At 48.1% G+C, this 19,140-nt stretch overlaps 2 protein-coding genes across 11 annotated transcripts in view; one reads left to right on the top strand and one right to left on the bottom strand.

Moving 5' to 3' along the window:
- Positions 1–9,440, bottom strand: part of PACSIN3 (protein kinase C and casein kinase substrate in neurons 3) — a 32,625-nt gene extending 23,185 nt beyond the window's left edge. For 4 of the 7 annotated variants that reach the window (XM_039534158.1, XM_039534159.1, XM_039534164.1 and 1 more), the window contains exon 1: positions 8,938–9,134. The gene's annotated coding sequence lies outside the window, so the exon portion shown is untranslated. Of the gene's footprint in view, positions 1–8,937; positions 9,135–9,319 lie in introns of those variants that run through there. The other 3 variants (XM_039534161.1, XM_039534163.1, XM_039534166.1) reach the window with 2 other exon arrangements.
- Positions 8,644–19,140, top strand: part of DDB2 (damage specific DNA binding protein 2) — a 33,740-nt gene continuing 23,243 nt past the window's right edge. For 2 of the 4 annotated variants that reach the window (XM_039534149.1, XM_039534150.1), the window contains exon 1: positions 10,924–10,984. In XM_039534149.1, the coding sequence (XP_039390083.1) occupies positions 10,959–10,984 (26 nt within the window). In that variant the 5' untranslated portion in view covers positions 10,924–10,958. Of the gene's footprint in view, positions 8,716–9,278; positions 9,408–10,923; positions 10,985–19,140 lie in introns of those variants that run through there. The other 2 variants (XM_039534153.1, XM_039534156.1) reach the window with 2 other exon arrangements.

Below are 19,140 nucleotides of genomic sequence, written 5' to 3'. Positions count from 1 at the left end.
GTAAGACAGTTCAGAGCCATACAAACAGGCAAGACTACAGACCAACAGCTACACACAGCACCATTCTGCAGGGCTGATAGTGCCTTTGGAGATCATGCAAGCCAAAAAAAGGAGAGTATTTTGTTGAAGGGATGGGGAGAACACCCGACAAACAAAAAGCTTTCATAACATCTCCTGTCCCATGAGAAGAGCTGATTTAACTACCTCAGCACTGCTCTGCCCCTTGAGATCTTCACTAGCCCTTTAGGAGCATCTATAGGATTGTAGTCCCTAAAGCAGGGGTCAGCAACCTTTCAGAAGTGCTGTGCCAAGTCTTCATTTATTCACTCTAATTTAAGGTTTCACATGCCGGTAATACATTTTAACGTTTTTAGAAGGTCTCTTTTGATAAGTCTATAATATATAACTAGACTATTATTGTATGTAAAGTAAATAAGGGTTTTAAAATGTTTAAGAAGCTTCATTTAAAATTAAATTAAAATGCAGAACCCCCTGCACAGGTGGCCAGGACCCAGGCAGTGTGAGTGCCACTGAAAATCAGCTCACGTGCTGCCTTTGGCACCTGTGCCATAGGTTGCCTACCCCTGCCCTAAAGTGTACCTAGGCAGCAGGTTTGAGCAGGGGCTGCCACTAGCAACTGGGCTAAATTTTTGTGTTTTGTTTTGTTTTTTTAAAATACTCAAACTCTCATGTTTCGCCTACCAAGATTTTACACTGAGCTCCATTCAGGGAAGTCAGAAGGGTTTTGTTGTTTTTTTGCTATCTCTATGCTGCCTGAACAGTGCAAAGGGAATCTAACAAGGCATAAAATCTGCTTTGTCCATTAAGTATCTATAGTAGCCCAATGACCTTTTCAAAATAGAGTCTTCAGACTGAAGGGCAAACATCAAATTTAAATCCCATGTGTTACCATCCACCATAGATTCCTAACTATCAGAATAGACACAGGGGAATAGGACAGACATCTCTGAGAAGCACACACTGCAAGAAGATATTTCAGCTGTTTAGCATCACCAAAATGTGGCTTCTTCCCTCTCAGCCCAACCCCCAGAGCAGAGAATCTTGCCCTGTCTTTTCAGTGCCCAGCCTGCAATGCCAGCAGGAACTGGGAAGCTTTAGTACAATCCAAGCTTTTTCTTCTTGGCTTGCTGAACAAGGCTCCATCCTACAGCTGGAGAAACCAGTTTTTCTATTTGCATTTGGGATAGAGCCACCCTGACTCTCCTTATTTCTCAGTATGAATAGAGTGCTTCCTCTCTGGAAAGGCTTCCAGGTCTGCTCACTAGTCTAGTTCATAAGCCCAGACACCTACATTTGGAAGGCGACACAGCACACAGCAGTTAAACAAGACAGGTTCTGTGAGTGTCTCTCTCTCTCTGAAGCTCTGCGAGCACTGGCACAGCACCCTCTGGTCTACTCAAAGCCAACACCAGGCTTTCACTCCGGCCTGCAGCCTATGGAGCAGGCCCCTCTAGCAAGGACAGAGCAAAGAGCAGACTGAAAATACCAGCAGTCTAAATAAAGATGGAAATGAATCCAGAAGTGCCTGTAATTAATTGTTTTGTAAATGAGAAATGTGCTATGACACATCTCCCAACCTTCCATAAGGCTCACATGCCCTTATCAAAAAGCATGCAGAAAGCCCCACCTCTGAGCTTGACACAGCAAGGGCCACAGCCCCATGCACACCAACAGGAAGGGCTCTGCTTTAGAAGAGACAGCACAAAAAAGTTGCCGAGCACCATTGTTCAGTCACCTGTAAATGTGGCATACAAGTTTACCAGTACCCACAGCACTCCTGTGAGAAAAGCAAGTACTATCTCCCTCTGCAGAGCACAGAGGTGATTTGACTAGGGCAGTCACACGGATCAGTGGCAGAGGCAGAATTAAACTCAAGACCATTGATATCATTGTGACGGGTTCGGTCAGAGACCCACTTGGGACTGTCACCTGATGTGCCGAAATTACCTCTGAGCCCATTTTCCCTGCCAGCATGGGACTTCCAGAACCCTGCTTTGCTGAGCCAAATATGCTAGCCTACTGCAACCCAGGGTCCGGCCACACCCCCAAAGCTGCAGACTTAACTGAAAACAGCTCAGCAGTTATCTGTCTCCAGCACCCAGTTCCCAATGGGATTCAAACCCCAAATAAATCCATTTTACCCTGTATGAAGCTTATACAGAGTAAATTCATAAATTGTCCGCCCTCTATAATACCAATAGCTGTGCATTATCTCTGTTTGCTCCCCCAAGTATTAATCACTTGCTCTGGGTTTATTAATAAACAAAAATGATTTCCTCAAGTATAAAAAGTAGGATTTAAGTGGTTTCAAGTAATAAACAGATAGTCACCAAGCAAAATAAAGCAAAACCACACAAGTCTAAGCCTAATGCATTAAGAAACTGGTTACAGATAATATCTCACCCTCAGAGATGTTCCAATAAGCTTCTTTCACAGACTAGACTCCTTTCTAGTCTGGGCCCAATCCTTTCCCCTGGTACAATCCTTGTTAGTTCCAGCAGACATCTCAGGTGGTGAGCAGGGGTTCTCTCATGACTTTGTCCTGCTCCACCCCCTGGGTTGGCCCACAGGAAGGTTTGTAGGTAAATAAACCATTTACAACCAATTGTCTTGGCCAATGGAGCCATCAAGATTCTAAACCACCATTAAATGGCCCACACTTTGTATAATTACAATAGGGCCTCAAAGTTATACTTCATATTTCTAGCTTCAGATACAAGAACGATACATGCATACAAATAGGAGGAATGTATTCAGTAGGTTATAACCTTTGTTATGATACCTTACAAGAGACCTTTTGCATAAAGCATATTCCAGTCACATCATATTCATCCTCATCAACATATTTCCATAAGACATATGGAGTGCAACATCACAATCATCACTGCCAGCTAGTAACTGGAAACTTCTGAACTCCATCAGCTTGTATGCTGCCTACAGTCACCCATCTGGCTGTTCTAATCCTCTAGGCTAAAAAGTTTACTTACAGGGGGTGAAAAGTTAGATAGGTTCCCAGCAAACCAATCTACCAGGAAAGCCTGGGACATCATGAGATCTCACTTAGTCCTTCTGTTGCCTACAGAGCCAGACCCCTGTTATTCTACTCCAGCATTTCAAAAATGTGGTCACCGTAGCTGCATGCTCCTGGATGCACAGCCTTGGTGTTGATTGCTCAGGCTTCCAGCAACGGTTGGGCAGCTGATGAGTTCCCCATCTTTCCAGGGGTGGTGGGGCTCAGGATTTGGGCTTCAGCCCAGTGGTGGCAGGGAAGCAGGCTCAGGTTGCAAGGCTTTGGGCTCCAGCCCTGGGGCTTCAGGCTCCGCCCCCACCCCCCATTGCTCCTGGCCCCTGCTGCCTCCCCCATCCAGGGCTTAATTTGTCCCCAGACTTCCCAGGGCTGAGTAAGTCTGCTGTGAAAAGTGATACTTGTACATTTGTTAATATCACTTTTCACAGCAGACTTCCTAGCTAGCAATAATAAATTACAATGATTTGGACATGTATATGTGCATACATATTTGTTTTTCCTAAAGCTAATTGAGTATTTTAGGAAAAAGTGTGAGAGTGGCCACCAGCAAGAGTTGGTGCCTCAGAGTGTGGCCAACCAAATAATTTGTCCTGAGAACCTCTGTTCTACTCCACACCCAATTTCTCAGAATTGTAGAAAACAGATCTCAATGCTTTTAGTATCTTGACAAGGAACATTAATAAGGCACTGGCTCAGCAACAGTCTCCTAGTGGGGAGGCTACATGAAAACTGAGAGAATGGTGCATTCTAAGGTTATGTCTACACTTTGCACCTATCAGAGAGACAGGCTGCTAAAAGGTGTGCAGTGTAGCTGCTGTTTGTCAGTGCTCCTGCTGACAAAGCGCTGTAAACAGCAGCGCTTGTTGTTGGCAAAACTTTTGTCTTGGGGGGGAAAAAGGGGGTTAACACCTCTGAAAGACAAAACTTTTGTTGTTCAGTTGCCAGAGTAAACACAGTCTAAGTCTGCTTCTGCGGGTAGCATCAGCTCTGTTTCTCAGGCACAGCCCCAAACCTCAGGAGAATTAAGGGGAAAAATATATATATATACAGAAGAGCATCAGTTAGTGTGGGCATCACAAAAAGTGTTAAAGAGGACCTGCAAATGAAGAGAACATTGGAACTATGCCTTTCTGCTTCTTTCTAACCAATTAAGTGGCCTGGAAAGTTTTTTGCCCCAGAAGTTCCCTGATTTTTTTGTTTTTAAAAGTTGAAACTCAACTCATCTGCCCTGAAGACTCTGTGGTGATTGGAGGACTAGAGAAATAAATGACATCACAAGAGTCAAGAGAGAAAACTGAGCAACAGAAAGGTGGAAGGGAAGGATTTATTTCTTTTAGTTGTGGGGAAGAAGAGGGTGGTTGATTAACAACTTCAAGGACTAGTATTTGGAAAAGGACATCTATTAGATATTTAAAACATCCCTACTGCTTCAATTAAGATACAAGAACTGAAAATAAACATCCTCTGATATCTCCAAGGAGACCAAGGTGAACCAGGAAGTCAGATTTGATGTTTCTAAGGCTAAAAGAGTTTTTAAATCCTCTCAGGTGCCTCTTGCAGGTCACCTTTGGCAGATTACAATGCCCCAGTGGCACCCACTGGATAATACTCTGCCTCCCAAGAGTCTGGGAGGCTCAATCCATTAGTGCAATTCATGGAGACACAGAACTATTACAGGACAAAAATATGATTAGGAGGCCAGTAACATATGCTGCCTCAGCCCACAGCTCTAGGGATTTTGAAACTATTGTACCAATCAGTGAAACAAAGCTGGCTAATAACAGGAATGAACAGACCAAACTTTCTGCAGCATAAGGACCATCTCTTTGTAGGTGCAGTAACTTCAGCTGCACAGAAAGACAGGCAGCATTTGAGACTTTCCATTAGGACAATAACTGTGCTGCATAAGAGTGGAGAGCAATTAGACATCTTACAACAGCTTCCTAATTCAAGCACACCAGCCTCCTTCCTCTCCTCTAAAGAGGCTCCTAAATTCACATTTTTCATAAATACTTCCAGACAACTCACTAGACACCCTTCTTATTCCATTTTGTATTCTATTGCTAAGGCCTTTAGACTAAGATTTTGGGAGCAGCCTTTATCTGTCTGCACAGTTTCCCCCTTTATGGTGCCATGTACACTCACATTCTGTAAGCAGTAATAAGTGATTTGCCTGTTCAGAAAGGTCCACTTTTGTAAATACTAAAATCCTGCCCTTCTTTCTGGAATTATTCATCACCATTATTGTTTAGGCAGATCCCAGAAATTCTCACCTGCAATGCACCTATAATCCATGTTACCCATTGTCCTCAGTTCCCGATCCATAAAGGTTGGAAATGCAGTCAGTCTATTACAACTCTCAGCTGGCGAACCTAGCTCTTTATCTCAAATTGTAGATATTTTCACTTTTAGCTCTGGACGCCTTATTTAAGCCAAGATGCCAGACACTACTCACCACAAATGAGATTGCTCAAGCAACAAATACTTTGTAATCCCTGAAACAGACAAGCAGGGCAATACCTATTGTTAATTACAGAACATATCAAAGCATCTGGAGCACACCTGCTAAGGGTAGCACAACGGAATATTTGATTTCACAGCAAATGAGATTATGATGCCTTATCCAATATCCTCACTTGCTTCACGATAACTGGTCCATGCAATTTTGCAATCCTCTCCCAGGAAAACAGTATCATATGGTATGACAACCTTGAGTAAGGAAGTAGAATTTGGAGCCAGTGTCCACCCAGACCCAGGACACAGGATTTTAGCGGGCTCTTGCACAAGCCACAAGGCTCTGAATCTTCACTAGGAACACCAGACATGACATTTCCCAATGAGGGGATTCCATTCACTTAGAACAATGTTTTCACACACATATGGCTTGGATACATAAAATCCTAAAGGCCACTCACCAGCCAACAACCTGCCCTAGAGTTCTCTACTGTGTTGACAGAGTCCACAAGCCTGTGTAGTCCATCCCATCTTAAATCCTGTCAAACCATTCACTTGCATAATGGAGTCCCAAGTGGGAAACAGATGTCAGCACTATGCTTGGCTGCCATAGAGATGTTAGGCCTCTCTTCACTACATAGGAAAGGAAGGAAACAATCTTCACAAGAACAAACACAGACAAGTCACGGACAAGAGCAAGATCTTAGGTAAAAAAGTCTCAGCAGGCACAGAGTGGGGAGAACAGCAGGCCAATCACTCCCACATTTATCTTTTTCCTCAAACTTTAGCTTGGAAGAAGGCAAGAGGATGCTTCAGGGAACACAATCTCTTCTGCTGAAGTAGATATTAGGAATATAGGAGTTGCCAAAACAAAACAGACTGTTGGTTCATCTTCTAGGCGACAGTTTGTCAGTGAAGAATGTCTGATGCTTCATAGTCAGGTAATCCTTCGATACAAGGTGTACCTAGTTGTGCAATGCACTAGAGGAAATTCCATTTTGACCCCACCCAGAGATCAGCTCACATTCAGAGACAGAAGAATCCAGTGCTCTAGTCATTTTACTCTCTGCAGAGCAGTTTAAAATGCTATTCCTATTACAAACAGAAAAGTATCCGAGCTCTTGTAAGACATAACTACTTCTCAGTTACATTTGAATTCCAGAGTGGGTTGGAAGAATTTTAGGGTTTTGTATGCAACTTTATTATAATAGTATCTTCATTAGACTGGCAGTGGAATAGTTCCTAGTGAGCTTCATTGAGTCTCTAGTTCAGCTTCTGTTTTGGAAGGCAGAAAAAACTCTGCTTGGGGTAGAGATTTATTTTTATTTTGGGGGCCGGGGGGATAAAAGGAGGCTCAGGAGCTCACCGGGAACTTCAGAGAAGAAGTACAAAAGTTCACCTCCCCCAACAAAAAAAAAGTCTCAGAGCCTGGGAAGTGCAACAGGCAAAAAATACGTAGTTGGCACAGAAAGTGGACAAACTGGTTAAAGCATTTGGGCCAGGATAGCTTCACTTGTTGCTGTTTCTGCTGAGGAGTCTGAGCCCTTCTGCCACAGTTAAGGACAAGCCATAGATGGTCTGTGCTCTCAAGGCACACACAAAACCTGGTGGTGAGCACCCAGTACATCAACATCCCATACTTGTTAATGTGCTAAAGAGGAGATGATAGTCCCAGGGGTTTTATGCAGTCACCAGATGGTAAAAACAGGTAGGTTAAAAAGAACTGCTCCTCTTACTCCCCCCAAATAAATATTTCTCAGCCTTCCCACCACCACAGATCCACCACTCAGCCCTAGAAAGACCAAATGCAAGATCAGTGGCCACAGTTAAGCAAGGACTGGAGTGGTGGAAGTTTCTGCAGCACATAATTCTAACTGGTCTCCTTGAGCTCTGGGAGTCAGGAATTTACAATATGAGGAAGATGTCCCCAGCTAATGGGAGGGGAATGCCTAAGGAGGGGCAGAAAACCAAATGAATGGGTAGACCTGAGGAATGGGTAGCACACTGACGAGCCCGGCCTATTTGTTTTGGGAACGGATATAGGACGGAGTCCCTATTTCCACAGACACCTCCCCAGACAGTCTAGTGGGAGTTGGGCTAAGGACTGGATGGGATCTAGGTGGTCTGCTGCTGTTTCAATACATTTATCTTAGGAGACTAGAGGCAGCTAGGTGGATAGGATAAAGGTATCAGTACCATGATAGTACCTCCCCACTGTCCAGTTGGCAGCGGGGTGCCTATCCCTTTAACAGAGGCTCTGCCAGACTCCAGGGCCTGCAGCTCCGGTTTCAGTGTGGGAAGCGACTCCGCATGGAGTCTTCACAAAAGGGCCCTGTCCCTTTCTCTCCCGCCCCTTCCCTGGCTGTAAAGGAGAGAAGCCTGCTTCAAACACAAGGGGGACGGGGGTTCCCACAGAGAACCCACCCTAGGAGTCTCCGGGGGAGGAGAGACGGGGAGCAGGGGACTGCGTAGAAGCACAGGCACTAAGGGAGGTTCTGGGGAACCTTGTTCAGATGCGGACATGCTAGTTCTGAGCCCGGGAGCTGAGGTGGGGGTGGTGTCTGAGACCTCCAGCCAGGGGACGGACAGAGGGGTGGGTTGCCTCAGCAGCTGGGCTGTAAGGGCAGATCAGCCTGAGGTCTCCAACTAACCCCTTGGCAAATGCTTCTATTATACCTAGAGTAACCACATGTCCCGATTTTATAGGGAGAGTCCCTATATTCCAGGCTGTCTCATATTTCCCCCACTTCACCCCGTACTGAGTTTTCCACTTGCTATTGGGTCACCCTCATTATACCCCTTGGGGCCGGACACTAACAGGACACCGCTCCCGCAGAGGGGATGGCGGGGCTCCACTCCCCAGAGCACAGCAATAACCAGAGAGCCTGCGGCGCACATACCAGCGGCCGATAGCCCAGCCTAGCGGAGGAGCGCGAAGTCCCTGCCAAGGGCTGGGGGTGGGGTGGGGGTTCAGCGCAGATCGGAACTGCGGCGCCTCCTGTCCCCTACCCACAGCGGGAGGCCGGGAAGGGGGGCGGCCTCTTTCCCCCATGCCACTAGGAAACTTTTACCTTTAAGACGCCAGCCCACTTGCCATTAAGTGCACCTCCCCCGCGCGCTGCCTCCCACCCAGGCGGGGCCGGGCCACCCCACCTCCACTCCGACCAGCGCCGAACAGGCCGGGCTAAGCCGCCAGCGCCCTGGGAGCTCTGGTACTTACCGGGGAACAGGTCCGGAAATAGCCCGGGGGAGCGCCCTGTTTGGGGGTGCGGAGTGGAGATACCCCACAGGGGAGGGAAGCCTAAGGGGCCTCTGCTCTGCCCTTCGCCAGGGCAAGGGAACGAACCGATAGGAGCCCCGCTCCGGCAGCGCGGGGAGCGTTAAGGCCACCCCCGTCCCAGTGCAGTCCGGAGGCAGATTTCTTTGCATCTTACCTCTCTAGTTGCTACCCTAGCGACTTCGGCTCCAAGCCCTGCTGCAAGGGAGTCCCGCTCGGCAGCGCCCCAGAGCGTTCCCGAGGCAGGCTGCCCTGCCTGCAGCGGGGCGAGTTGTAGATCGGATTGTCTCACAGCTCTAGCTTTGCCCCTCGCCCTCCAGCTCTAGCAGCTCCCCACCCTTATTTCAGGCTGCAGGACACAAGAGCCCCCGCCCCGCCTCCCAGCGCGAGGAGCTCCCAGCTGGGCGGACCCAAGCAGCCCCGGGGATTCCAAAGGAGTCTCGCTGGTGGCGGCTGGAGGGTAGATGCTAAGGCCTGGGACAGCGGGAAGGGAGTGCGGGCTGGAGCAGCGCCAGGCGGGGAGGCAGCAGGACTCTCACCACGTTCCCCTCCTCCTAGTTCCTGGAGCTCTTGATCCAATTAGTCGGCTGTCACTGCGGGATGAGCCAGGCCGCTGCCCGACAGCAGGTGGGGCTGTGCTGTCCACACTGAGGATAAGAGCAAAACCACGTGCCTAGAGTGGGCAAGAGCAGCAGGGGGTGGTGCTATTCCTAGGGGAGGCCCAGGAGCCGCTGGCACCTGAGTGTGGTTAGCCATACTTCTTAACGTTTAAACAGGGTTTAGTTTGCTTTTTTCCCACTTCTATTCTTTAAGAGCAGGCGGTGACACTGCAAACAACCTCTTGAGTTTAGCTACAACAGTGCCCCAAGACTCAGCTGGCCCAGGAACCTGGAGCTCTGCTGTGAGGGGGCTCACTTACTGGAGTCTCAGCAGGGACCTGACAGGACAGTTCAGTGAGAAGCCAAAATTTGCCAGAGTCTGGGCTAGGCACTGCTCTGAAGAAACTCACATTACTGGAATCTCAGCTGGCTACTGGTGGGGCACCACTGGGGGAAGATCACATCTCTGGTGCTGACCATCAGTAGGGAGGAATCTGGAATACGAGTCTCTTTCTGCTCTACTCAACAGTTTTTTTCACGTCTTTCAGCTAGGGTCGCTAACCCTCCAGGATTGCCTTGAAGTCTCCAGGAATTAAAAAAAGTAATATTTCATTAAAGATGATGTCATGTGATTAAACCTCCAGGAATGTGTCCTGCCAAAACTGGCAACCCTATTTTCAGCCAATTAGCTGATCTGCAGGAGCAATGAATCAATCTGGCTGGCTGAAGGGAGACCAAGGGCAGGTCTGGGAAATTTGTATGTTGTTGTTATTTCCCCTTCTCCAAAAAAGCGGAGAAGCCGTTCCCTTTCCTCTTGCCATAGTTTAGCTCTCTCTCTCCCTCGTGCAGGGACAGAGGAGTTTCGCCATCGCCTTCTTTGGCTGCTGTTTGTCCGCCTCCCCGCTCTACCTAACTCATTAGGCGTCAGCAACGTTCTCTCTCCTTTTATCTGAAAATGCCATCAGCTCTTTCTGAACAATTCAGATCCTTAGTGCTTTTATGTCCCTACACTGGAGATAATCTTGTACCGCCTCGGCCCTCCACGCTCTAAGTACCAAAGTTTCGGTGCCGCAAAGCAATTGGCCGTGATATGAGGTGAGGTTTTAGGGCAGGCAGTGCCGGTGCTAGCCCACTGGGGGATCCAAGCAGAAATATTTCCCCCTCCTCCGAACACATACTAATAACAGGGGGCCTCCCGGAGCTGCCTGGGGACCTAAGCAATTGCTAGTGCTGGCTCTGAAGGCAGGTTTTATATTTTGGGAGTCGATGAGCCTTGCTGCCCCATCTCCTATAATTTGTTTCTCATTAAATTAGTTGGGATTCAAACAGCAGGACCAACTATGGGTTCCCAATGGCATTAATTCAATAAAAGACTGAGGACCTTAAGGCTGGAAGGAAAGGGCAGCCCTGCCCTGCCAGCTCAGCCGAGGAACCTTAAGAATCTGTGTTATTTGGTGCTGATTGTTTGACACGTGTTCTGATGTCTGTAGATACTTGGAACTGGTTGATTGATTAACAACAGTTGTGTCAGGTTTCCTGGGTGCTAGAGGTAACTCCTGCATCATGGGGCCCTTCTGAGATGCAGACTCTAGAAAAGATAATCAGGTACCTTTTTGTTTTCTTTACTCTTATGTTTATATTTAACTTGAATGGCCATGCTGAAAGGGTACCACATGGGACCTGTGGTTTTTGATCTGTTCTAAGGCACATTCTTTTCCAAAGAGTATTTAAAAATCCTTACCCAACCTTAAGTTAGCTCCAGGGGAAATAATAGGTAGCAAATGGATTTCCCTTTTCATATTGTCATTAAAAAAAGAGGGTTGATCAACTTTCTTCTGCATAGTGTGATGCTCATTCATGGCTCCATTAAATTCCAACATTTTAGTCAAATTAACTGCTCTAGTAACTCTACATGTGTTTCCAAAGTGTGAAAAGGGCAGAAACCTTGGGTAATTGTCAGAGGTGGGTATAATGTATCCTGTGTCTGTGCAGGATGTAGTGTGTTTGGGGTGTGATCTCAGTACACCCAGCATTTGTCCAGGATGAGATTTCATTTTTTGTTTGGGGTTTGGTCCCCTGTGTCCATTTGTCAACACTGTCCATTTCTGATTTGGTGGCATGATGCTAAGTAGCTACCTTTATCTCTGCTGTCTTTTTCCTTTCCTCTGCGCAGGAGCAGGGGCGGCTCTAGCGTTTTGGCCGCCCCAAGCAGTCATGCAGCGGACCTCCCGTGGGCATGACTGCGGAGGGTCCGCTGGTCCCGCGTGGCTCCTCTTGAGCTGCCGCAGTCATGCCTGCGGGAGGTCCAGCCGAGCCGTGGGACGAGCGCCCCCCTCCGCAGTCATGCCTGCGGCAGGTCCGGTCATCCCGGGGCTCCGGTGGACCTCCCGCAGACATGACTGCGGCAGGTCCGCCGGCCCAGCCTGCCGCCCCCCCTCGGCCGCAGGGGACACCCCCTAGATTTGGCCGCCCTAGGCACCAGCTTGTTTTGCTGGTGCCTAGAGCCGCCCCTGCGCAGGAGTGGCTCAATCGGGGCAGAATGTCCAGGTATAGGAGGAGGTCAGAGAATATGATGTTATCTCTGACATTTTGTTTCCCTGGGATAGGAACTGTTTGGTAGGTTTGGGTCTTAGGACAGATAGGTATCTCTACTGTCTCTTTTCTTTTCCCTAGAGTTATACACAGCTTTTCCTCGTTGTTTTTAGTGGAATACATACTTGCTTCCATATACTGGCCTAAATTGAGTTGCTGTGATGTGGGCCTGGCTACACTTGCAGATGTAGCACGCTGTGAGTTAAGTCCGCCTTTGGAGAGCGAAGTAGGGAAAGCGCTGCAGTCTGTCCACACTGACAGCTGCTTGCACACTGGCATGGCCACATTGGTGGCACTTGCAGCAGCATTGGGAGTGGTGCATTATGGGCAGCTATACCACAGAGCACCTCTTCCCATTCTGGCGCTGTGGCTTGTGGGAAGGGAGCGGGGGGGGGCATTCTGGGTCCTGTCCCAACGCCCTGTGATGCATTGGTTCGCATCCCAGCATTCCCTGTGCTTTCGTTCACATTTGGCGCCATCTTTCAACATTTTTTGTAATGCACGCTCTGTCTTCCCTGAACTGCTGAGGAGTATGCTGTCAAGTCTCGCCAGCACATCACATTTGCCAGTTGAGTTATTGCTAGTCGAGGGCTCCGACGATGATTGTGACTTAAGTAATACATACGACACAAGTTTGCTTGTGGCATTCACGGACATGCTCACCACTGTGGAACGCCGCTTTTGGGCTCGGGAAGCAAGCACTGAGTGGTGGGATCACATCATCATGCAAGTCTGTGATTACGAGCAGTGTCTGCAGAACTTTTGAATGAGGAAAGCCACTTCCATAGGACTGCATGAGGAGCTCGCCCCCAACCTGCGGCACAAGGACATGAGATTGAGAGCTGCCCTGACAGTGGAGAAGCAGGTGGCTATTGCAGTCAGGAAGCTGGCAACTCCAGACAGCTACTGATCAGTCACTAAGTAGTTGGAGTGGGAAAATCAACTCGTGTTGATGCAAGTTTGCAGGGCCATTAATTGCATCCTGCTAAGAAGAACCATGACTCTGGGTAATGTGCAGGACATTGTGGATGGCTTTGCACAAATGAGTTTCCCTAACTGTGGAGGGGTGATAAATGGCACGCATATTCCAGTTCTGGCACCAGCCCACCTACCCTCCGAGTACTTTAATCGGAAGGGGTGGTTCTCCAAGTGCTTGTGGATCACTGTGGGTATTTCATTGACATTAACGCAGGCTGGCCCGGAAAGGTGCATGATGCAGGCATCTTTCGGAACACTGGCCTGTTCAGGAAGCTGCAAGCCAGGACTTTTTTCCCAGACCAGAAGATCACCGTAGGGGAAGTCGAAATGCCCATTGTGATCCTTGGAGACCCTGCCTATACTTTAATGCCGTGGCTCATGAAACCCTACACAGGGAGCCTTGACAGCAGCAAGGAGTGGTTCAACAACAGGCTGAGCCAGTGCAGAATGACTGTGGAGTGTGCTTTTGGCCGTTTAAAGGGCCGCTGGCACTCTCTGTATGGGAAGCTGGACCTGGCCGATGACAGCATCCCTGTGGTTATATCTGCATGCTGTACCCTCCATAACATTTGTGAAGGGAAGGGTGAACGATTCACTCAGGCATGGAACTTGGAGTCTCAACATCTGGAGGCTGAATTTGAACAACCAGAGAGCAGGGCTATTAGAGGGGCCCATCGTGGGGCTGCAAGGATTGGGGATGCCTTAAAGGAGCAATTTGAGGCTGAAAGCCACCAGTAATGTCTGGTGCCCTGCACAGGAGTGAAGTGCAGTGGTTCCATTGTTAGTAGGAATCTGCGTTTGCTACGCTGACTTGCAGTGCCTGTTTCTTTCCTGGGCAACAATAAAGAATGTTTTCAAAGCCAAAAAATCAATTTATTGAAAAGAAACACAACTGCTTGGGAAACAGAAAGGGCAAAGGGGTGGGTGGGGAATGGTACAATCAGAGATTTGCGTATGTCCTGTCTGGAGTGCTGTGCAATGAGTGCTGCACTTCAGGATGGCTGTACTGCATGGTGATGGGGGTTGAGTGCAGTGGGTAAGGGTCATAGTTTTCAGGTCTGGGTGGTGAAGCTACAGGTGTTGGAGGGAGCTGGTGGCGGTAAGAACTTGGATGTTGGGGAAAGTGGGTTGGAGGTGAAATGGGGGGGACAAGGGAAAGAGTTATGGGACAAACGGGGCGGGGCGGGGGGGCAGGAGGTAGTGCTCTGCCTGCATGGTTACAAGTGCCTGGATAGAATCTGCTTGGCACTCCATTATGCTTATCAGCCAATCCGTGCTTTTCTGCTGGAGCACCTCGCTTTTGTGCTGGCGCTCCTTGTTCTGCTGGTGGATCCTCCTTTCACTCTCCTGCCACCCCTGCTCTTGTTGATTTTCATTACTTGAATGCTGCATTACTTCATGCAACATGTCTTCCTTGCTTCTACATGGCCTCTTTCTGATCCTTTGGAGTCTTTCGGCAGGTGATAACACAGACGGCTGAGATCTCAAGGTTGCATCTGTAAAGGCAAAATACAACACTTCACAGAGGCAGCATTGTTCACACCAGACACAGCAATGATTCCTCCGTACTTAAGGGCAAGCACAATCTACACAATAGCATAATTTGCCCGTCTCAAAGCAAGCGCACATAAACCCACAGGAGCCCAAAAATGGTGAGTAAGGACAGGGTCAAGCGTGATTGACTGTTTCACAGCTGTACTGTCCTCTGGGTTTCTGTGCTATGGGGAGAGCCAACAGCGGCAGCGGGCCCCTATACCGAACACTGTCCCCACAGGAGTTTGTCCTGGAAGATATCTTGCTGCCAGCTGAGGGTGACCTGGGAAGCAAGGGAGAGTCTTCTACTGCAATGCGGCTTCCGCCCTGGCCCATAAGCAGCTTGCCTGTGTGCAGCAATGGTCTCTCCACCCCTCACGGCACAGTGGCATGGACAAGTTAGCCTTACTGGGACAAGGACACAGTGGCTCCCCCGAGAAACCTGCACAAGTGCATTGCCCAAGTTCTGGATGAGACCTTTGAAGAGATCACTGAGGCCGATTACTGCGATGTGAGAGAGCACATCAACGCCCTATCTAGGCATGCATTGAGCCCTAATTCTCCTCACACCAAGAGCCCCCACCAAATAACTTCCTTCCCAAAATAAAAGCCGCTTACCGGGAACCTCCTCTGCTGCCGCGACTGGCTACCTTCCTCCTGGCTTGAGAACAGCTCCTGGCTGCATGCATCTAGGGATTCTGGGGTGCCTTCCTCCTCCTCAGCACACTCGCTCCCACTTTGCTCCTCCTCCTCCTTCTCCTGCCTTGTTGAACTGGGCTCTGAAGTGTCCATGGTGGTACTCGGAGTTGAGGTGGGGTCGCCCCCAAGTAGGACGTCCAGCTCTTTGTAGAAACAGCAGGTCGCGGGGGAAGCACCAGAGTGGTTGTTTGCCTCGCAGGCTTTGCGGTAGGCATTCCGCAACTCCTTCAATTTAACCCTGCACTGCAGAGTGTGCCGGTCATGGCCCCTTTCCATCATATCTGTTGATATCTGCCCAAAGGTATCATAATTTCTACATCTGGAGTGCAGCTGGGACTGGACAGCTTCCTCCCCCCAAACACCTCACCATTGCTCCATACTGGGGATTGCCTGGCTCATGGAGGCATAGTCACCTGCAGGGGCGGCTCTAGACATTTAGCTGCCCCAAGCACGGCGGCATGCCGCGGGGGGCGCTCTGCTGGTCTCCGGTCCCGCGGCTTTGGTGGACCTCCCGCAGGCGTGCCTGCAGACGGTCTGCTGGTCCTGCGGCTCCACCGAAGCCGCGGGACCAGTGGACCCTCCGCAGGCACGCCTGCGGGAGGTCCACCGGAGCCGCGGGACCAGCCAAAGGCTGCCTGCCTGCCACCCTCCCGGCGACTGGCAGAGTGCCCCCCGCGGCATGCCAGCCCAAGCATGTGCTTGGCGTGCTGGGGCCTGGAGCCGCCCCTGGTTACCTGGAAAGATTAGCTGAGAGCACTCCACGCCTGGCTGTACAAACAGGAAGGGGATTTTCAAAATTCCCAGATAATTTAAAGGGCAGGTCTGATGGTTGGTCACCTGAGGGCAGGGCAGTGGAGTTCAAAGTGATTACCAGAGTGGCTAGAACAGGCATTGTGGGACACTTCTGGAGGCCGATCAGAGCACATTAACAGGACAGGTTGTCCACACTGGCGTCGTGGTGCTCCAGTGGGGGCATAGCAAACATTATTCCACTCGCTGAGGTGGAGTATCAGCAGTGCCGTAGCTGCGGAGTCAGAGCACTCTGTGTGCCTTGCCAGTGTGGACGGGGAGTGAGCTAGGGCGCCCGGACTTCCTTTATTGCACTGTAAGTTGCAAGTGTAGCTAAGTCCTGTGATGTTGTTATCTCTTAAAATGGTATAAGGAAGTAGTCAGACAAAAGCAGGAACTTTGGATTTCTTATAGCAGAGATCCAGGCATTGGGCAGTAAAAGGCTTATTTGTACTACATATACCATCAAACTTACCACATCACCAAATCAGAAACCACAGTTAGAAGTATGTTTTTTCCCTGATCTTGTTGCAACATAGCAGAAAAGACCATAAGCATGTTAAGATTATAGCTCAATTACAAAAGATGGAAAAATAAGGATAAGATTCCATCCACACTACAGTTATAACTGGATCCCCAGACTTGGTTGCCTTTGTACTGTCAGTGGGTCCTGAGAGGAATACAAACAACAAAAATATTATATTCAAGTGAGTCCTGTGTCCGGGCTTCCCAATGCATCCTGTTTACTCCATTCCTGCCTTTTAGACTGTAAGAACTCCGAGGCAGGGACTGTTCTATTTTGTGCCTTATACAGTATTTAGCACTATTGGCCCTTAACAAGTAAAAATAATTGCAAAGGAATATGGTGGGTCTCTGGAGTGAAAGTAATCATAGTGTTAGTGTTTGATAAGAAATAATGATTAATTACTTCCATTCTAGCTAAGTGAAAGGTCCATAGGTTGCTATGTGTGGTCTCTTCTGGGCAGTGAAGTTAAAACATCAGGGAGGTGAATGAGATAGGGAGAGTGTTTGCATCTTTGCTGGAGACAACTTTCTGCAAGTCTGAGGTAATAGGACCACAGTTTTAAAAACTTTTATTAAAACTAATGTTTAAAATCAAGTTTATACAAGTTAAGAAGGAAGGTACTATACATCTAGGGTCATAAGCACCGACTTCCCCTCTGCCCAGTGGGTGCTCAACCCCCCCCTTCCTGCTCCCATTCCACCCCTTCCCCAAAGTCCTTGCCTCTGCCCCACTCCTCCCCTGAGCACATCGCATTCCCGTTCCTCTCCCTCCCTCATGGAAAGTCCTAAGCACCGCCAAACAGCTGTTAGGTGGCAAGGAGGCAGGAAGTGCTGGGAGGGATAGGGAGGAGTGGGGATGCGACACGCTGGGGAGAGAAGGAGGCGAGGAGGGGGGAGCTTGGCTGCCAGTGGGTGCGGAGCACCTGCTTATTTTTCCCTGTGGGTGCTTCAGCCCCGGAGCACCCCTGGAGTCAGCGCCTATGTCTGGGGTCAGGCTTGAGTTATGAGAGATTACAAATATCGGTTACAAGGCTCACAAGATACATACATAGTATATAACCAGCATAGACCCAGATTGGGGTGTGGGAGTTTTTAAAGGGTCAGTGAATAAGTGATCTCGGGTATGCCACCCATAGAATGTATTTAGAGTCCAAGACAGTATTGGGGTAGTGAATAGGTTACTACAGGGCCACTGAAGTCAACAGGAGTCTTTCCATCCACTTCAGTTGGGTTTGAATCAGGCCCTGTTTTTCAGTGGAAAAGGTTAGAAAGGTACACTTTTAAAATTATTTGGAAAGCAGCAGAGATTAAGATTTAAGTAATATAATATATATTTTTCTGCTGGCTGTTAATGAGATATTTGAATCTCATGGATCCCTCTCTCTTCTTTTGTGATCTCTCTGAATCTATACTGTTGACTTCACTCTTCTTGCCCGCCATGAGCAGGAGGATAATTTTCCTGTAGTTTCCTAGAGGTCTAATACTGGACACTTTCAAGACATCAATGTGTGTTCAGTGGACAGATGGCTTGCAGAGGCAGGTGCTAGTTTGAATTATTTATTTATACATACATACATGCATACACATACAGTGCCCAAATGTGTGGTAGGTATTTTGCAGATACATATAAGAAGACAATTTATCATGAGGTGCCAGTGTTGATATTTATGTTTATACAGAGATAGATACTTGTTTCTTATGATATGTCATTGTTTATACACCATTTTGGTATGTTAGCAGCTGGTGCAACATTGTTATATTCCAGTAGACAAGCATGGTTTGTGTGTGTTTTTAATGTAGCGTGGTTACATGGAAGACTATATATAGGTGTTCATTGCAGCATTTTTATTTATTGCGAGACGTACAGACAAATGTTGTAGGAGTTGTGCTTGTAGCTAACTGTGTGGATGACTGGAGTACAGGCAGTCCTCTGACTTATGACATAACTGGTTCCTGAAAATTGCATTGTAAATCAAAACGTCGTCACTCGGAACTGCAGTCCACTCTGTTGCGGGACCGAGCGTTGTAAAGTCAAAACCAATTGTCGTAAATCGAATCAGGGTATCAATTCAGAAATGTCATAAGTCGGATGTCGTAAAGTTGAGGACTGCCTGTATTGCCTTTCTGTAAGGTTGTCAATATATGAATAATAGGCTGATATCCCACGAGGTGCAATGGAATGTAATTTTAACTTGGGGTTATTTTGTCCTAATTTCTTTAATGTTGTTAAATTAAGTATTAACTAAGGTCCACTGATCTCTGATTTTGTGATTTAGATCTGAACTGTCATTTGTACCATATCTTGTATTTTCTTTAGCCACATTGTAAAAGCATGGTTTTCTCAGACAAATCATACCATGTGAATGTTAACATTTTGAACTAGTATTCCTGATGGCTATAAAATCCACTATGGACCTCACCATGCAACTCCAATGTACCTGTTTGGTGCTCTAGAAATGCATAAAATTGATAAAAGAGATTAAGTTTATGGGGCCCATGCCTAACAATGTGAAATATTTTATGATAACCTAAGTCTTTCTGTAAGCTTTTGTGTGTGACCAGATTGTTCTGGTCTATAGGCAGGTCCAAAAAACATGTGTGTGGTAAAAGGCCTACTCATATCCACTCCAGAAGAGGTTGAGGCT

The sequence above is a fragment of the Mauremys reevesii genome, linkage group 4 (genome assembly GCF_016161935.1).
Source record: "Mauremys reevesii isolate NIE-2019 linkage group 4, ASM1616193v1, whole genome shotgun sequence".
Taxonomy (NCBI): domain Eukaryota; kingdom Metazoa; phylum Chordata; order Testudines; family Geoemydidae; genus Mauremys; species Mauremys reevesii.
This window is presented reverse-complemented; position numbering and strand designations above follow the sequence as displayed.